At 38.9% G+C, this 17364-nt stretch overlaps 1 protein-coding gene across 1 annotated transcript in view; it reads left to right on the forward strand.

The window, feature by feature from the left end:
* The first annotated feature begins 24 nt into the window (after window positions 1-24).
* Window positions 25-17364, forward strand: part of RB1 (RB transcriptional corepressor 1) — a 67868-nt gene continuing 50528 nt past the window's right edge. Inside the window, exons 1-7 of the mRNA XM_060784844.2 lie at window positions 25-166; window positions 5408-5522; window positions 8671-8777; window positions 9816-9950; window positions 11664-11702; window positions 14545-14612; window positions 15575-15685. Coding sequence (XP_060640827.2) covers window positions 111-166; window positions 5408-5522; window positions 8671-8777; window positions 9816-9950; window positions 11664-11702; window positions 14545-14612; window positions 15575-15685 — 631 coding nt within the window. The 5' untranslated portion in view covers window positions 25-110. The remainder of the gene's footprint in view (window positions 167-5407; window positions 5523-8670; window positions 8778-9815; window positions 9951-11663; window positions 11703-14544; window positions 14613-15574; window positions 15686-17364) is intronic.

Genomic DNA, 17364 nt, shown 5'->3' on the forward strand with positions numbered 1-17364 from the left:
GCGCGAGGCCCTTTCCCGCGGTTCGCGAGGCCTGCTGCCGGTTGGCTGCTGGCTGTCGCGCGCAGGAGAGGGAGGGGGCGCCGCCGCTGAGGGGCTTGGAGGCGCCCAAGATGGCGCCCACGAGGCCCCCGAGGAAGGCGGAGCCGGAGCCCGCGGCCACAGCCAGGTCAGTGCCCTCCGTCCCCCTCTCTTTTGGCCTTTTCCCCCATAGAAGGAGAGCGGCTGCCACCCCACTGGGCTTTTGTTCATCCCAAGGGAAGCCCAAGTAGGAGGGGAAGGGGTCTTCTCCTCAAAGACCTTACAACAGGCATGGGCCAACTCTGGCCCTCCTGGTGTTTTGGACTTCAACTCCCACAATTCCTAACAGCCGCTAGCGGCTGTTAGGAATTGTGGGAGTTGAAGTCCAAAACACCAGGAGGGCCGGAGTTGGACCATGCCTGTGTTACAATGACAGGAAAAGTTTCAAAAGTTGTTGCTCTGCTGCTGCTGTTGTTGGAAAAGATCCAGATCTGAAGTTCCCCTTTTGACAGTCGCTGCCATTGCCATCTTGTCTTAAGAAGTTCCCTTTGTGGCTACTTTCAAATCAACTTTGTCTTCCTTTCCAAATGCCAGCCTCCGTTTATTTACAAACTAGCCGTCCCCTGCCAGGCGTTGCTGTGGCCCAGTCTGGTGATCTGGAAAACAAAGTAATGAGAAAGTGTTGGATTCTAATATATGTAATTTTTATGCTTGTGAGTAAACAGTGTTTCTTTGTCAATGTTGATGTGGAGATTGTCTGGAACGTGCAACATGCAAATTGTCCTTCTTTAGGGGTCCTCTTCAACTCTATGATACTATATGTGTGATACTCTGTGTGAATCATATATATCTATCTATATCTAAGGCTGGATGGCTCTTTGTCATGATTACGTTTGATTACGTTTTCTTGCCCTGGTGAAGGGAGTTGGACTGGATGGCCTTAATAATATGGGGGTTCTGTGTGGGAAGTTTGTCCCAATTCTGTCGTTGGTGCGGTTCTGAATGCTCTGTGATTGTAGGTGAACTATCAATCCCAGCAATTACAACTCCCAAATGTCAAGATTCTATTTTCTCCAAACTCCACCAGTGTTCATATTTGGGCATATTGAGTATTCGTGTAGAGTTTGAACCATATCCATCATTGTTTAAGTCCACAGCAATCTCTGGATGTAGGTGAACTACAACTCCAAAACCAAAGGACACTGCCCACCAAACCCTTCCAGTATTTTCTGTTGGTCATGGGAGAACTGTGTGTCAAGTTTGGTTCAATTCCATTGTTGGTGGGGTTCAGAATGCTCTTTGATTGTAGGTGAACTATAAATTCCAGCAACTACAACTCCCAAATGACAAAATCATTTTTTTCGAGTGAAGGACATACATTGAGTTGTTAGGTGTCTCGTGTCCAAATTTGGTGTCAATTCGTCCAGTGGTTTTTGAGTTCTGTTAATCCCACAAACGAACATTACATTTTTATTTATATAGACTAGCTGTCCCCTGCCACGTGTTGCTGTGGCCCAGTCAGTTGATCTGGAAAATAAAGTAATGAGAAAGTGTTGGATTCTAATATATGTAATTCCTTTATGTTTGTGGGTAAACAGTATTTATTGCAGTTTCTTTGTCAGTGTTGATGTAAAGATTGTCTGGTTTGCTTACTCTGGAACATGCAACATGTCATTTTTTAGGGATCCTTTTCAACTCTATGATACTATATCTCTCTCTGTGTGAATCATATATATCTAGCTATATCTAGGGCTGGATGGCTCTTTGTCAGGAGGGCTTTGATTACGTTTTCTTGCTCTAGTGAAGGGAGTTGGACTGGATGGCTTTAAGTATTTTCTGTTGGTCATGGGAGTTCTGTGTGGGAAGTTTGGCCCAATTCTGTCGTTTGTGTGGTTCAGAATGCTCTGTGATTGTAGGTGAACTATAAATCCCAGTAACTACAACTCCCAAATGTCAAGGTCTGTTTCCCCCAAACTCCATCTGTGTTCATATTTGGGCATATGGAATATTTGTGCCAAGTTTGGTCCAGATCCATCATTGTTTGAGTCCACAGTGCTCTCTGGATGTAGGTGAACTACAACTCCCAAACTCAAGGTCAATGCCCACCAAACTCTTCTAGTGTTTTCTGTTGGTCATGGGAGTTCTGTGTGCCACGTTTGCTTCAATTCCATCGTTGGTGGGGTTCAGAATGCTCTTTGATTGTAGTTGAACTATAAATCTTGGCAACTACAACTCACCAATGGCAAATCATTTTTTTAGTGATGATCACTCCATGGGTTAGTAGGTGTCTTGTGTCCAAATTGGCGGCAATTCGTCCAGTGGTTTTTGAGTTATGTTAATCCCACCAACAAACATTACATTTTTATTTATATAGATTCTTCCTATTTCCTCTCCTTTATTACTACTAGTTCACTTGGCCATTTGGACATACTCTAGTACTTTCTCTCTCCAATCTTTAACAGTGAACTCTTTTTATCCCTTCTAAGATTTTGTTATTGCTAGTCCTGCTGCAACAAAGCTGTATTGCGCTGTCCAGCACTTTCATGCCTGGAATTTCTGTGAGTTTTCCGGGCTGTATGCCCATGTTCCAGAAGCATTCTCTCCTGATGTTTTCCCCACATGTAGGACAGGCATCCTCAGAGGTTGTGAGATCTGTTAGAAACTAGGCAAGTAAGGTTTATATATCTGTGGAATGCCCAGGGTGGGAGAAAGAACCATTGTCTGTTTGAGGCAAGTGTGAATGTTGCAATTGGCCACCTTGATTAGCATTGAATGGCATTGCAGCTTCAAAGCCTGGCTCCTTCCTACCTGGGGGACTCCTTTGTTGGGAGATGCTAGCTGGCCTGGATTGTTTCATGCCTCGAATTCCTGTTTTCTGAGTGTTGCTGAGTGAGGACAGTAAATAAAAATAAAAAGCCAGTTGACACCATTCAACAAAGGATTCCCCCCAGGCAGGAAGCAGCCAGGCTTTGAAGCTGCAAAGCCATTCAGTGCTAATCAAAGTGGCCAATTGCAACATTCACATTTGGCCCAAACAGGCAAGAGTTCTTTCTCCCACCCTGGACATTCTACATATATATAAATCTTACTTGCCTGGTTTCCAGCAGAGCTCACAACCTTTGAGGATGCCTGCCATAGATTTGGGCGAAACATCAGTAGAGAATGTTTCTGGAACATGGCCAAACAACCCTGAAAACTCACAGCAACCCAAAACTATATTGGTAAATTTCTTCATCCCTACACTAGTATTCTTTCTGAATAATGCTAAAAGGCACATTTCCTGTTTTTTCTTAACTTTTTTGGGGACCACATTATTTGTTTCTGACATTGCCATCTTGCTCAGCAGTGAGGCCGGGGGCTATTTGTGTGTTATTTGTCCTGTAATCTTTTGAAACTCGATGCTTCACCCTTTCAAATATGGTCAGGGCGCTGTGTGGTTGCAGAGATACTGCAATTTCAAATCAGGCCCCTCTTTTTAAAACACCCTGGTGTTTTCTGTGTAATAAAGGAATTTGCTGAGTGTGCATAACTTGCTCTTCGCAAGTGTCCCTGTTACAATTTCTTACTGGTATTGGGTTGCTGTGATTTTTTTGGGCTGTATGGCCATGTTCCTGTATCATTCTCTCCTGACATTTCATCTGCATCTGTGGACGGCATCTTCAGAGATTCTGCTGGAGGTGAGACAAATTAAGTGTATATAACAGTCTTGGCATTGTTTATTTTTTGTCTAAAGTAGCATGGAGAAGTATAGCTCTCAGCCATCTGTCCCCTTGTGTTCTTTATGGAGATGCTCTTCCAATGTGGCAAATGCTTCTCTGTGATCCTGTCCTGCACATCTCTCAGCTACTTGTGCCTGAAGAAAGTGAGATTGTAGGAGAGAGGGCAATGGAAGTGCACCCAGCGCATGACATTATCAAAGGGTGTGCAGATACCAGTCATTTTCACAGTTAGACTTACTTATTCATGATCTAATCATGAATGAGACAGCTGATTTGGCATTGATTACTAAGGGTGGATGAATTGTGTGTTGATTTTTTTTTTTGCAAAGTGTTGTATTCCTATTCCTATTAAGACGATTCTGTCATTATAAAGTGGGGTTTTTTGGGGCGGGGGGCAGGGGAGTTAGATTTAATGTGAAACAAATGGATGGCAGCAAATAATAATGATGATAACAAATAAATTGGATGGCTGATGGCTTTGCCGAAATCACACCAGTAGGGGGTTGGGGATTTTTTTATAGCTACAGTTTTTTTCCCCATTTATAGGAATCTTTTTTCTTTGTGATTGTTTGTATGAAGATTCTTAACTTTTCAGTTGTTGTCTGTGATTTACCCAACTTTTCAGTTACCTCTTTTTCTTTCCATAATCTGTAACTGTGTTTGTGTGTAGCGTTTGTACTGACTGGTTCCTATGGTTTTTGCATTCAGTGAGTGCAGATTGGTTTGTACTGAATAAAGCCAGGTAAACTTCAGTGATCCAGCTTGATGTAAACAACTCCAGAAGCCAGTGTTTGTTTCCCTGCTTGGCTGCAGAAACTCACTAGGTCACTCCAGGGATGTCACATACTCTCAGCCCCAGAAAAATCTTCTCATAGTTTCACCTTAAAGTTACTGTAAGAAATAATTTGAAGACACACAACAGCAAACTGCAACCGCTCTAGGTGTGTTGCACAAATATTTCAAAAAATATAAACCATTTTGGAAATGTGCACTTATGCTATTTTACAAATCATGTATTTTTAAATATATAAATTAAAGAGTTTCATGAGATATATTGTGACCACATACATTCCATATTACAATATTATATATCTCTTATAAAGGGCTGGCTTAATCTCTGGTTTGCTAGTATAACTGAAGTCTTGTGTCATGAAATGACGGATCCCTAAAGAGTGTGTCACCAACTAGAAATATTTGTGTAAAATAGAACTTTTAAAACATTTCGGGTTGGTGATACTGACGGAAAGTTTTTTTTGGTTTACTGTATTTCTGACATTTTTTTTTTTTTATTCCGGGTACTTTTACCCCGCCCTTCTCAACCCCCGAAGGAGGACTCAGGGCAGCTTACAAAAAAGGCACAATTCGATGCCTATACAAATTACACATAATATACAAAACCATAGTTAAAAGCAGTTATCACAGTTAAAACAATCAAACAACCAGTACATAACACATCATATAAAACATCATATAATACTATTCTCGTGATCAGCGTTTCGTCTTTCATTTGCTTTGCTTTTTGGTTTTTAACCCCCCCCCCCCATGCTTCTTTCTCTTAACAGTTGTTGTTCTCTCACAATTACAACCTTCTATAGCTCATTATAAATACATATTCTCAAGAAGTGCTGTATTTATTTCAGTTTGATAAATAATATATTTCTCTTTGCCAGGCCTTTGTTTGCTGAAACCGACTTCATTGCCTTATGTGATGTTTTTCAAGTATCAGATAACGTGAGAATAACTGCATGGGAAGCCTTTGAAAAAATGCCTGTGAATGGAATTGCAGTGAGTATATGGCTAGCTTCTTAATATTCTGGCAGCAGAAAAACTAGATTAGTTTTCATTTAATAAAACAAATAAAAACAGTTGCTGGCTTCTCAATGTACTCAAATAAAATTTAAGTTGTTTTGACTTTGGGGCCGCTGTCTTTTCTTTCCAGAAATTGATTCCACTGGTTCTGAGGAGAGGAGCTCTCCAGTTTTTTTTTTTTAAATCTATTACACTGGTCTTACATTTTGATTTTTGACACATGCCTGATCATTGTAGGATATATAAACTCTTCAGATTGTTCTATTAAGGACTTCTAAAATAATTGTAATTTTGTCATTACTTTTTTAACTTACTAGAATCACATATACCCCGAAAGCTATTGGGAGCAAATATCTGAGATGTGTGTATATTTTATACTTAATGAATAACAACAGAAAATGAAGTATGCATTTGTTACTGTTATGTAAATATACTAAATTTGGAACTTCTGCTGTAAGCTGGCTTGGCCTCCATATTGAAAGAAAGGCAGGATATAAAGTATGATAAGAAATTAGTCATACTGCTTAACTCTAGTTAATTTTGCCAGCAGATTCCGTAAAAATACTCCAAGACGGGTAGTTGTTGCATGCACCTTACAGACCGAACAATACTTTTTAGCCACAGCAAAGAGAAGGACTCCTGTGGTTTCTTGCAGAGCTTGTTGAACTTTTCTCCATCCCCTCTTAACTTCCTAAATTGTAATACAGAGGTCCTTAGAAGAAGTGCTACTTAAAATAATGTTTATGATATTTTAGAGTGCTTTGTCTTCAGAAAACAACTCATAAGATGATAAAACATGAATGAAAAATTAATCATACAAGTACATAGAAGAACTCACACTGAGCCTGTACTCAAAAGACTAATCTTGTCTTACTGTTCATCATGCCTACCATGGTTTTGATCATCCCAAGTTGTTTTCCTCCAAAGCAGAGCATGTAGGTTATGTTAAGTCTGTTTTGAGATTCAACTACAATACTACAGACTAGCAAAAACTAGAACAACACCAGCTGCTCACTTTTTGAGAGATCTAGTATCCAGTGAGAAATCTCAAACCATGTGATGTTACCATCATTTCTCTTATTTATTAATGCAGTTCAGTTACTGAATCATGTTACTGGGCAATGTAAATACAAATGTTTTATTTTCTAAAGGCTTTAGGTAGCAAAATAACCCTTTTATTGAATTTCTAAAAGACTGGATGAAATGATCTGGAATAGGATTTTGAATATGTCAGTTGCTGTACAGCTAGTGTTGAAACCTTTATTTGACCCTGAGGTTTGTGTGGTGTGAGGATTGGGACTGCAGATGTGTATGCACATCTGCACCAAAATAGGGAGAAATATCACAGGAAGAGCAGTTTCCTCCCTATGCAGGTCTCCAATTGGATGTTGCCTACCCTTGTTATACCATGAAGTCCTGTAACTCATAATTCAGTTGTCATTGCCAAGTTTCTTCCACAGTTTCAATTCCTTCATGAGTTGTTCTGAATTAGTTTCTATGTGGTTCTTGCTACATTCTTTCATCTGTCTTTCTTTCTTTCTTTCTTTCTACTTCTTAGTCCTTGGGATAGATCAGGTATCCTCAATCTTCGGCTCTCCATCTGTTTGGGCCTCCAATTCCCAGAATTCTTGACCATTGAACAAGTTGCTAGGGCAGTGGTTCTCAACCTATGGGTCCCCAGGTGTTTTGGCCTACAACTCCCAGAAATCTCAGCCAGTTTACCAGCTGTTGGGATTTCTGGGAGTTGAAGGCCAAAACATCTGGGACCCACAGGTTGAAAACCACTGTGCTAGGGCTTCTGGGAGTAGGAAGCTCAAACAGTTGGAGGACTACAGGTTGAGGATGCCTGGGATAGATGGACAGGTAACCTCAAAATGAAGGTAACCTCAAAATGAAATTATAATAACCTGATTAACCAGGTTCTGATATAATTTATTATAAACACTGTTTATGCTTCTTAAACTGTTTTAGTGTAGAGATTATTTCTTTCTCAGACACATTATTTAAAATGGAAGTTTAATGTGTATCATGGATGGTTCTTTTTGTTCAGTATTCTATACATTCATACATATGATTTCTCAGTTGAGATTGTTAAGGTTGCCTTCACATTGAAAATTTATGAGTTGGGCATAAAGGGACATGAAGTTTATAATTTTCTTGTACTTGGACCGGACCTTCCAATCTATCATCAATAAATACCCTTTAATTTCACAAATAGACTGTGGAAAGCAAAAATATATAAATGGAGAATGTTAATTTGAAGAACATGAGACATTTCAAGGAAATGAAATTCTCTATAGTCAGTCAGCCTGGCCTAGGGGGAAGCCCTTTTTGACACACAACCACAAAACCCCCCATCTTTTGTGAGAAACCTGGTTTCTGACATGCCTTGATACCTATTAGCAGTGATTTATGCTAATTCTGAACATTTTATAGTTCTTGATTTATTGTTAATAGTTGTGACACCAAATATTGTATTAAGTATGTCTAAAGTGGGTTTCAACAAAAATATTCCTGTATCTTTCCAGCCTATATTAGATATATCTGAGTGTCCTTAATTCTAGGTACATGGATTAGAAAACCGCTAAGCTGGAATACCTATTTTCTCTTGCCATTCTTCAGAAATTATTACCTTTCTTTCTGTAGTACCCAGCTAAATATTTGCTGACAAAAGGTTCACATGTGAGACCTTGAATCCAAGCCCTCTGTTGCTCTGAGTGGGTTGAGTGAAGAGACTGATAAACAGAATTAGTTAGGGGACTTCATTGTGTAATATAGGTAGGCAACAGTCTATGGGGACCAGCATGGGAAAATATCGGTGTTCCAATGATACACATGTTTTAACTCATCATTACTGGTGTGATGTAAGCTGTTATGGGCTCATGTTGATTGCCTAAATCTTAATATTCTGTGGCTTAAATGCACTCAGAGTTTTGTAGAATGTAGAATGCACTGATCTCTTTATTTCTTAAATACAAGTAACTGGGGGGAAATGATAGTAGAATGTGGCCTAAATACATTTTAAGTTGGCCATTTGATAATTCTCTCAATTAGATAAATGTTGACTGATTTACTCTACTTCTAACTTCCCAAGTTTGTGACAGTTGCTATTTCTTTTTCCTAGGAGGGCCATCGTAAAGTATTATGGGGGATCTGCATTTTTATAGCAGCAGTTGACTTGGATGAGATGACATTTACATTTACAGATCTTCTCAAGTGTTTAAATATTAGGTAGGTTGGCTGTAGAAAGACCTATGCAGTTAAATAAAAGTGCATTAATTGTATAACAAACTAACATACACAAGTATTTTGTTGTGAATGTTTTTCTCTCTCTCCTGTGACTATGCTTTAATGAAAGTTTGATTAGCATTTAGTGGAATTGCCTCCCCACTAGGCTTTTCCTTCTAAGATACAAAGGGTCTTCAGGTAGCTTGGAAGGGAAAGGTGGGCAAGCAAACTCCCCCACCTGTTTGTTCCCTTTCCTTGTCTTTGTGGAGTTTGACTCCCAGCTGAGTCAAACCCCATAGCACCAAACAAGAGGTCACTCTCTTAATTCACTCATGTGGGTGAGTTAATGAAGGGGGCGACTATTATGTGGAGAATGGCAAAATACCAGTTTGGTCTACCCCGAAAGGAGGTCCCAACTATTATATGATGGTGACTATTATGTGATTAAGTATGGATATATCAATTAAAAATCCTCAACCATAAAAAGAGGAAACAAAACCAAAAATGGTATTTGAAATCACTGAAATGAGATTAAATTAGCCCATAACTCTCTTGGAGAGAAATAATAGAATATTTATGCTGTCATTATCATAAAAAGAACTAGAAGCTTAAAAGCTTAACCTGTAATTTAAAAGGTCTTTTGGAAAGTATTCCTTGGACAGTGAGTTGTTGTTTTTAAATACAGACTCAAACTATTAGTTGAGTATTTAAAAGTATAAGTGACATACAACATTCGTGGCTTCATTAAAATTATATACTTGCATCAGAAAAAGCATTTGGATTAGAATTGAGAAAGGAACTGAAGAATTAATTAATTAAAGCTAGAGAAGAACTTAATGATTCTTCATTCTGATGAAACTAAAACATATTTGAAAGTTCATTTTATATCTGACTAGCAACTTCAGCCAGAAATGTAAAGTTTTGGGTATAGACTATTGTTACAAAGTTTTCTGTGTCTTGAAGAATATGCAAAATATGCTTTTATAAGTTTTATGTTTAGAAATTATTTAGAAATTATTTTTGGGAATCTTTTTCTTACAGTGTGTGCAAATTTGTATACTTGATTAAAGAAATAGATGTCAATATGGACACCGTTAGTACTAAAGTGGATAGTGCTGTATCTCGCCTCAAGAAAAAATACGATGTGCTCTTAGCACTATACCAGAAGTTTGAAAGGTATTGATTTGTTACTTATTTGCATGTTAACATTTACATTGTTTGCTTTGCCACGGTTTTAAGATCTTGGCTTCAATAACCCTGTTTTCTGTTTTGAGAGGCTCAGTCCTTTTAACCTATGTCTAGAGGTTATGGGTGAAGTCTTTGGTTACTTTTATTCTTTGGTTATTTTTGTTTGTTATTATTTTTAAGTTAGGTTGCCTTTGTATTACTGGATGTGATTTGGTTTTGTTGCAGTTTGTTTGTATGTTTTCCCTTTTCGGCTTTGAATGATTGACATATATGTTGGAAACCACCCTGAGTCCCTTCGAGGAGATAGGGTGGTCTACAAATATAGACTTATAGTTCTGCTTCCCAAAGATACCTTTATTAAACTGGCACAACATTGCCTAAATGTTGTGGAACAATTCAGAAGCAAAGTCTTATAAATAATAGTTTTGAATTGTTGTTACGACTACTTTGCTTAAAATTGCATCATGTTTTCTGAGTAGCTTCCATACAATATTCTATGCTATTTCAAAGAATAGTATATATGCACATATATGTCATAAATATCACCTCTTGATTTCTGTAAGATGTGCCCTAATCATTTTGTATAAATAAATGTGAGGTCAAGGGGAGATTTGGGGAAAACCAAAAGAACAGGTCTGTATGTGTGCTAAAACAGGCTTTAAAGTCTTTATAGAATAAATTATTTTTATATGTAGACCTCATCTGCAGACCTAATACGGATTTAAAAAAAGAGAAGTTCATAAATTGGCCTTGTGTGTTAGTACTCATGGGCAATAAGGAACTTTATTAGGGTTTTTTTGTGTCAGGAGCAATTTGAGAAAGTGCAAGTTGCTTCTGGTATGAGAGAATTAGCCATCTGCACAGACGTTGCTCAGGGGAAGCCCAGATATTTTAGCATCCTTATGGGAGGCTTCTCTCATGTCCCCACATTGGGAGCCGGAGGGAGCTCAACCCGCTCTCCCCCGGATTTGAATTTCTGACAGATCAGTCAGCACTCCTGCTGGCACAAGGGTTTAATCCATTGCGCCACCGGGGGCTCCACATTTTATTAGATAAGAATACTGTATTGTTACAGGTGAGGGATGCTTCTGTACTGTAGAACAAAGATAATTTCTTTTTCCTTCCCAATAAGCTTCCCAACTGTGACAGTTAAATTCACAAAAAGTTAAGAATTTGTGCTTGGTTTGCCAGTGGAGAAGGGGCCACCTATTCATGGATTAATTTTTGTCACTGTCTAGGCTAGGCAAGATTTTATGTAACTGAGGTCCCTTCCACACAGCCCTGTATCCCAGAATATCAAGGCAGAAAATCCCGCATTATCTGAATGCAGGCTCAGATAACCCAGTTCAAAGCAGATATAGTGGGATTTTCTGCCTTGATATTCTGGGAAATAGGACTGTGTGGAAGAGCCCTTAAAATGCACCTCTGTCAGTGCTAATCTCTTTCTGCTTCAGCTGGGCCTGATGCTCTCCATTATGGAGGAAGGAGAGTAATGATTGCCATCCTGCCTTTTTTGGAACAGGAATTAATTATACGTAATTTGAAATATCCCTGGCGTCTTCCAGCTGTATAATTTTTGTAAGGCAGCAGTTCTTTGTCTGCTAGTTAACTAATCATGTAGGTCAAGCGAAAATCATATTCAAAACAACTAAGATTAACATAACATGAATACATTAAGCAGTATGTTATTTTTGTTTTTAGGACTTGTGAACTCATCTATATTGACCAGCCTAATGATCAGTAAGTCTGATTTCTTACATAAATAAAAAAGAATGGGTAATTGTTGTGGGATAGAAAGTAGGCAAAATGGAAATTGATGTGTGTCATGTCCTTTGTGGGGCTGTGTTGGGGCTTTAAACCAGGGGTCCTCAAACTAAGGCCCGGGGGCTGGATACGGCCCTCCAAGGTAATTTACTTGGCCCTTACTCAGGGTCAATCTAAGTCTGAAACGACTTGAAAGCACAGAATAACAACAATCTGGTTGTTGTAGGTTTTTCGAGCGTTATGGTCATGCTCTAGAAGCATTCTCTCCTGAAGTTTTGCCTGCATCTGTGGCAAGCATCCTCAGAGGTTGTGAGGTTGTGACCCACTTCAGAGGTTAAGATTGTTGGGGAAGGTTCAGAGGATGGGACAAACCTCACAATCTCTGAGGATGCTTAACACAGATGCAAGCAAAACGTCAGGAGAGAATGCTTCTAGAACATGGTCATACAGCCCGAAAAACCTACAACAACCCAGTCATTCTGGCCATGAAAGCCTTTGACAATACATTGAACAAAAATCCTATCTCATCAGCCAAAAACAGGCCCACACTTCCCATTGAAATACTAATAAGTTTATATTTGTTAAAATTGTTTTTCATTTTAATTATTGTATTGTTAAGTGTTTTTTGGCACTACAAATACGATATGTGCAGTGTGCATAGGAATTCATTCATGTTTTTTTCAAATTATAATCCAGCCCTCCAGCAGTTTGAGGGACTGTGACCTGGCCCTCTGTTTAAAAAGTTTGAGAACCCCTGCTTTAAATTATGTGTGAGCAGTCTCTTGAATATGGCCCATGGCGATTCTCTAACAAATCTACCAGATTCTTTTTTGGTCGTGCTCCTTTCCACCGGGAGAAGGAATAAACTTTTATCTTTCCTCAGGATCTGGTGGGAGTTGGTTAAGCTGTGGAAAATACAGGCATTGGTAACAGCAAGACTTGACTGTTTTGAAATGTGCTGTACATTGGACAACCTCTGTACCAAGTTCAGACACTTCAATTAGTTCAAAATGTGGCATCTAGATTGGATACTGCTGTATTCACACATCCAGTTCTTCTGGGGAAACTATTAACCAGATATTAATTTTTCATCACCCACCCGCAAATTGTGAAATGACCTGTTGGCAGGCATGTAGCCAGGGGAGGGGCTCGGGGGGCTTCAGCCCCCCCCCCCCAAATTCTCATGGTGGTCCGCGAGAAGGCCTTACTGGTGCATTATTTAAACTGTTATGTTTATTCATATCATGATCTGATCACCATGCTCAATATATCCCATATGCATGGGGGTATTGGGGTAACGATACAAAAGGTTTGCTAGGGCAGACCCTCTTTCACTCAGACTCAGCCCCCTGAACCAAACTCAGCCCCCCCCCCTCAAAAAACAATCCTGGCTACGGGTCTGCCTGTTGCGAGGGCTTTAACAACTGTGCATGCTGTCTACATAAAATATTGGTTTAGGGGAGGCTGAAGGAGCGATCCACAACGTATAGATTAATACTTTGAGCAACCTAATTGAGGCAGGACTCCCCCAATTTTAAACTGATGAAGCTTTTGACTCTTACTCTCTCCCCTCAGTTTAATTTCCCCTGCTTTGCCTACTGGAAGAGCTCTTGTTATCTCCCCTGCCTTTAGTCTAAAACTTAAAAAAAAAAATTACCATATAATTGTAAAGTTGGAAGAGACCACATGGGCCATCCAGTCCAACAAAAGCACCATCAGAGCATCCATCTTTTAAACAGATGGCTATCCAGCCTCTCTTTAAAAGCCTCCAATGAAGGAACTTCTACCACACACTGAGGCAGAGAGTTCCACGGTTGAACAGCTCTTACGGTCAGAAAGTTCTTTATAATATTCAATGATATCTCCTTTTCTGTAATATGGACCTTTTGCTCCGAGTCCTAGTTTCTAGGGCAACAGAAACCAAGCCTGCCCCCTCTTCCTTATGACATCCTCTCAGATATTTATACCTGGCTATCATGTCTTCTGTGGTCTAAACATCCCCATCTCTAAGCCACTCCTCATAGGGCATGGTTTCCAGACTTTTGATCATTTTAGTTGCCCTCCTCTGGACACGCTCTGGAATCAAATCCTAAATTGGCATTTGTTTTTCCACCTGGCATTAAACAGCAGCTTTTTCAATCTAGGGCAATTAACTTGGATCTTTTTAAGTTAAGAAAGTGCATTAAGAGACAAATCATAAATTATTGTATGTGGGAAAAGACTCCATTGTAGTTGCTACCAGATGTACAGATTTTGTTCCTAACCTGGATCTGTGTCTTGATTGGCTTAAATGCTTGGTCCTCTGAAGGGCTGCCTTAGGCCCGTCGCAAACTCTGTTCCTGCGGGAGAAAACCTTGCTAGCATGTCCCTGACGTCACGAGACTCCGCCTCTCGCCCCGCCCCTTTCTCCTTGCCAGCGTGGTTTTTCCTTTGCTAGGGCAGCATTGCCCGCATTTTCTCTCAGTTGGCAGAATTCAACTGAGAGAAAATGCGGGCAATGCTGCCCTAGCAAAGGAAAAACCACGCTGGCAAAGAGAAAGGGGCGGAGAAAGGGGCGGGGAGAGAGGCGCAGGCTCATGACGTCAGGGACTTGCTAGCAAGGTTTTCTCCCTCAGGAACCTAGTTTGCGACGGCTCTTAAATTTCATAACCTTCTTCTGTTCAAAACAGCAAACTGTTAATCTGATTAAAGTGTTTATTTTTACTTGCAATCTCATTCTCAGACAAAACAGTTTGTTGTAACCTTTAGCTGTACAGTTTTATAATTGTTTTGAAGCAGCAAATGTGAAATGTTACAGTATTTTATTTCATATTTGTAGAACCTGTGCAGAACTAAATTCTCCATTAATTCTAAAACTATGCTGGATCATGTTTCTTTTGGCAAAAGGTAAGTAGTAAGTAACAATAGTGGTATACTTAAGGTGTGTCCATTTGGTTTGAGATAATATGTATAGCTGCTTTGCCATATTCGTATTTTGAAATTCGAGAAGACACTCCTTTCTCTTTAACAAGTATTGCTTTCTTCCTTAGAAAAAATGAATGATACCTAACCAATTACATTAAGGCCTCTTTTAGTATTTTAGCTGAGAAAAAACAGAGGAAGATATTTAAAATCTTTGTCATTTGTTCCTACAGTTTCGAGAACTTTGCTAGCCTATAGCACATAGTTCCTGAGGGGTTTTTTTTGCCAAGATGCATTGAATTATAGCTTAAATAAATTGGCTAATGCTATATTATTATTATTATTATTATTATTATTATTATTATGTTATTGTATGTTATTTTGTTACTGCATTCATATGTTTTTTGTTTTTTTGTTAATGTAATTTGATGCTGTTGCCTGTTGCTTATGTTTTGATTTTATTTTTGTTGTAATATGTTGTCCAGGCTTGGCCCCATGTAAGCCACTTCGAGTCCCTGTTATTAAGATTATTATTATTATTATTATTATTATTATTATTATTGTTGTTGTTATTATTATTATTATTTGCATTTGTTCAAGTTATCTCAAGGATTGCTGATTATTCTGGGCATTCACTCAGATGAAGCCTTGAGTGCTGAACATTGAAAATAGTTGTTGATTGTAAGGCAAGAAACTCCTCAGTTTGAAAGCAAAGAAGGATGTCAAACATTTTTCCTTCAAAGACTCATTAATCTCATGTTCTGTAGAAAATATTTCTGATTTCTCAGTATTAATTCTGTAAGAGGTTGCTTTCTATGTGGTTTGCCAAGAAGCATAAGATACTTTGTTTTTGTAGGATAGCTTTCCTGCTTGTGGAACGTGATGTATGTTTTATGTATTAAATAAAGAGGTTTTCACTCCAAACCAAACTTATTTGACTTTATTAGGAAAAATACTGCAGATGGAAGAGGACTTGGTTATCTCCTTCCAGTTACTACTGTGCACGCTTGACTATTTTATTAAACTGTTGCCCCCTGCAATCCTCAAGGAACCTTACAGTAAGAATTTAATCTTTAGTTTTTAACATAATTGTCTAAAAATAATTGTCAGAAACTATATGTCTACTTAGCATAAAAACTGCCAGTATAGAAGTGTATCTTCTCACCTTATACAGTAATTATATGTCTTCAGAAATTTGGCATGATGCTTAAATTGGCACAGCTTTAATTTAAGTTGGTACATTTTTTCTTCTGGTCATGTAGCATGTTCTGTTACATGCTGTTGTTAAAGACTGGGCAAAAATGGAAAATCATAAAAAGTAATCATATGGGGAAGACTAAGAAAATTGCAGTAATATTTTATATTGGCTCATCCTTCTCTGTCTGAAAGAATTCTGAAGTTGCTTTGTTCTCTCCTCACAAAATCATTCTCTTCTTTGCATATACAGTATGGCTCCCTTATCCATAGATTCTATATGCATGGTTTCACCTACACATGCTCCAAAAATATCCCACCCCCTGAGAAGTGTTTATGATCCTCTCTTGGTCCCTCCAGTGGGTTTCTATGATATGTTTCTGCATACTTATGGTCAAAATATAGGGTTTAATAATAACTCAGAGGGCTCAGTCCAGGAAGCCAATCGTTTGAATCTCTCCTTGGTTTCGGGTATCCATGGAGGTTTTTTTTAATGTATTGCCAGTGGATATGGGGTTTATACTGTACCAGCAATTGATAGTGGGAGATATAAGATTAGCATAAAATCCTAAGATTTTCTAATAGCAATAAACTGTAAACTGTAAATGTTTTCTGACACAATTAAAATATGCAGTATTTACTTGGAATGTTGTAGAAGCATTTATATTCGCTCGAGTTTTGAAGCCTTGAACTTGTGTTACTTATGTTATGTTGTGACCTTAAAATAGGCAGCCAGCTCAGTGATGATGATAGTTTTCATAATTCCTGTCTGGTAGCTACATTATTTATTTATTTATTTATTTATCGTGTCAGAAGTAAATTGAGAATACAGTTATAATGTATTAAACCCACAAACAAAGTTAAAGACTTGGCATTATGCTAGATTTCTTTTGATTAGAAGCTGACTACTTGAGTGCCTCAGGTGTTGCTGTGAAAAGGTCCTCCATTGTATATGTGGCAGGGCTCAGACTACTTTGTAGTAGGTGGTCTGTGATTTGCTCTTCTCCACACTCACATGTTGTGGATTCCATTTTGTAGCCCCATTTCCTAAGGTTGGTTTTGCATCTCATGGTGTCAGAGCGCAGTCTGTTCAGTGCCTTCCAAGTCATCCAGTTTTCTGTGTGCCCAGGAGGGCGTCTCTTATCTGGTATCAGCCATTGATTGAGCTTCTGGGTTTTAGCCTGCCACTTTTGGGCTCTTGCTGCTGAGGTGTTCCTGCAAGTATCTCTGTAGATCTTAGGAAACTGTTTCTTGATTTAAGGCATTGGCTTGCTGGCTGATACCCAAATAGAGGATGGGTCGGAGATGTCAATGCCTTGGTCCTTTCATTACACTGAATGTGATTGATGAAAGGGAGTACAACAACATCAAGAGGGCCAAAAGTTCCTTGTTTCTTCTTTAAGAGATAGTGATTCATCGTGGGTATACCTATAGTGAGCTCTTTCACATCAGTGGCACTGTCATTGTATGTAATCGTGGGATTTGTAGTTTGGTGGTTACTTCAAATGCCTGAGAGCTCTAGTTCCAGCACTAGAGATCACGT

Source organism: Anolis sagrei, chromosome 1 (genome assembly GCF_037176765.1).
Source record: "Anolis sagrei isolate rAnoSag1 chromosome 1, rAnoSag1.mat, whole genome shotgun sequence".
Classification (NCBI taxonomy): domain Eukaryota; kingdom Metazoa; phylum Chordata; class Lepidosauria; order Squamata; family Dactyloidae; genus Anolis; species Anolis sagrei.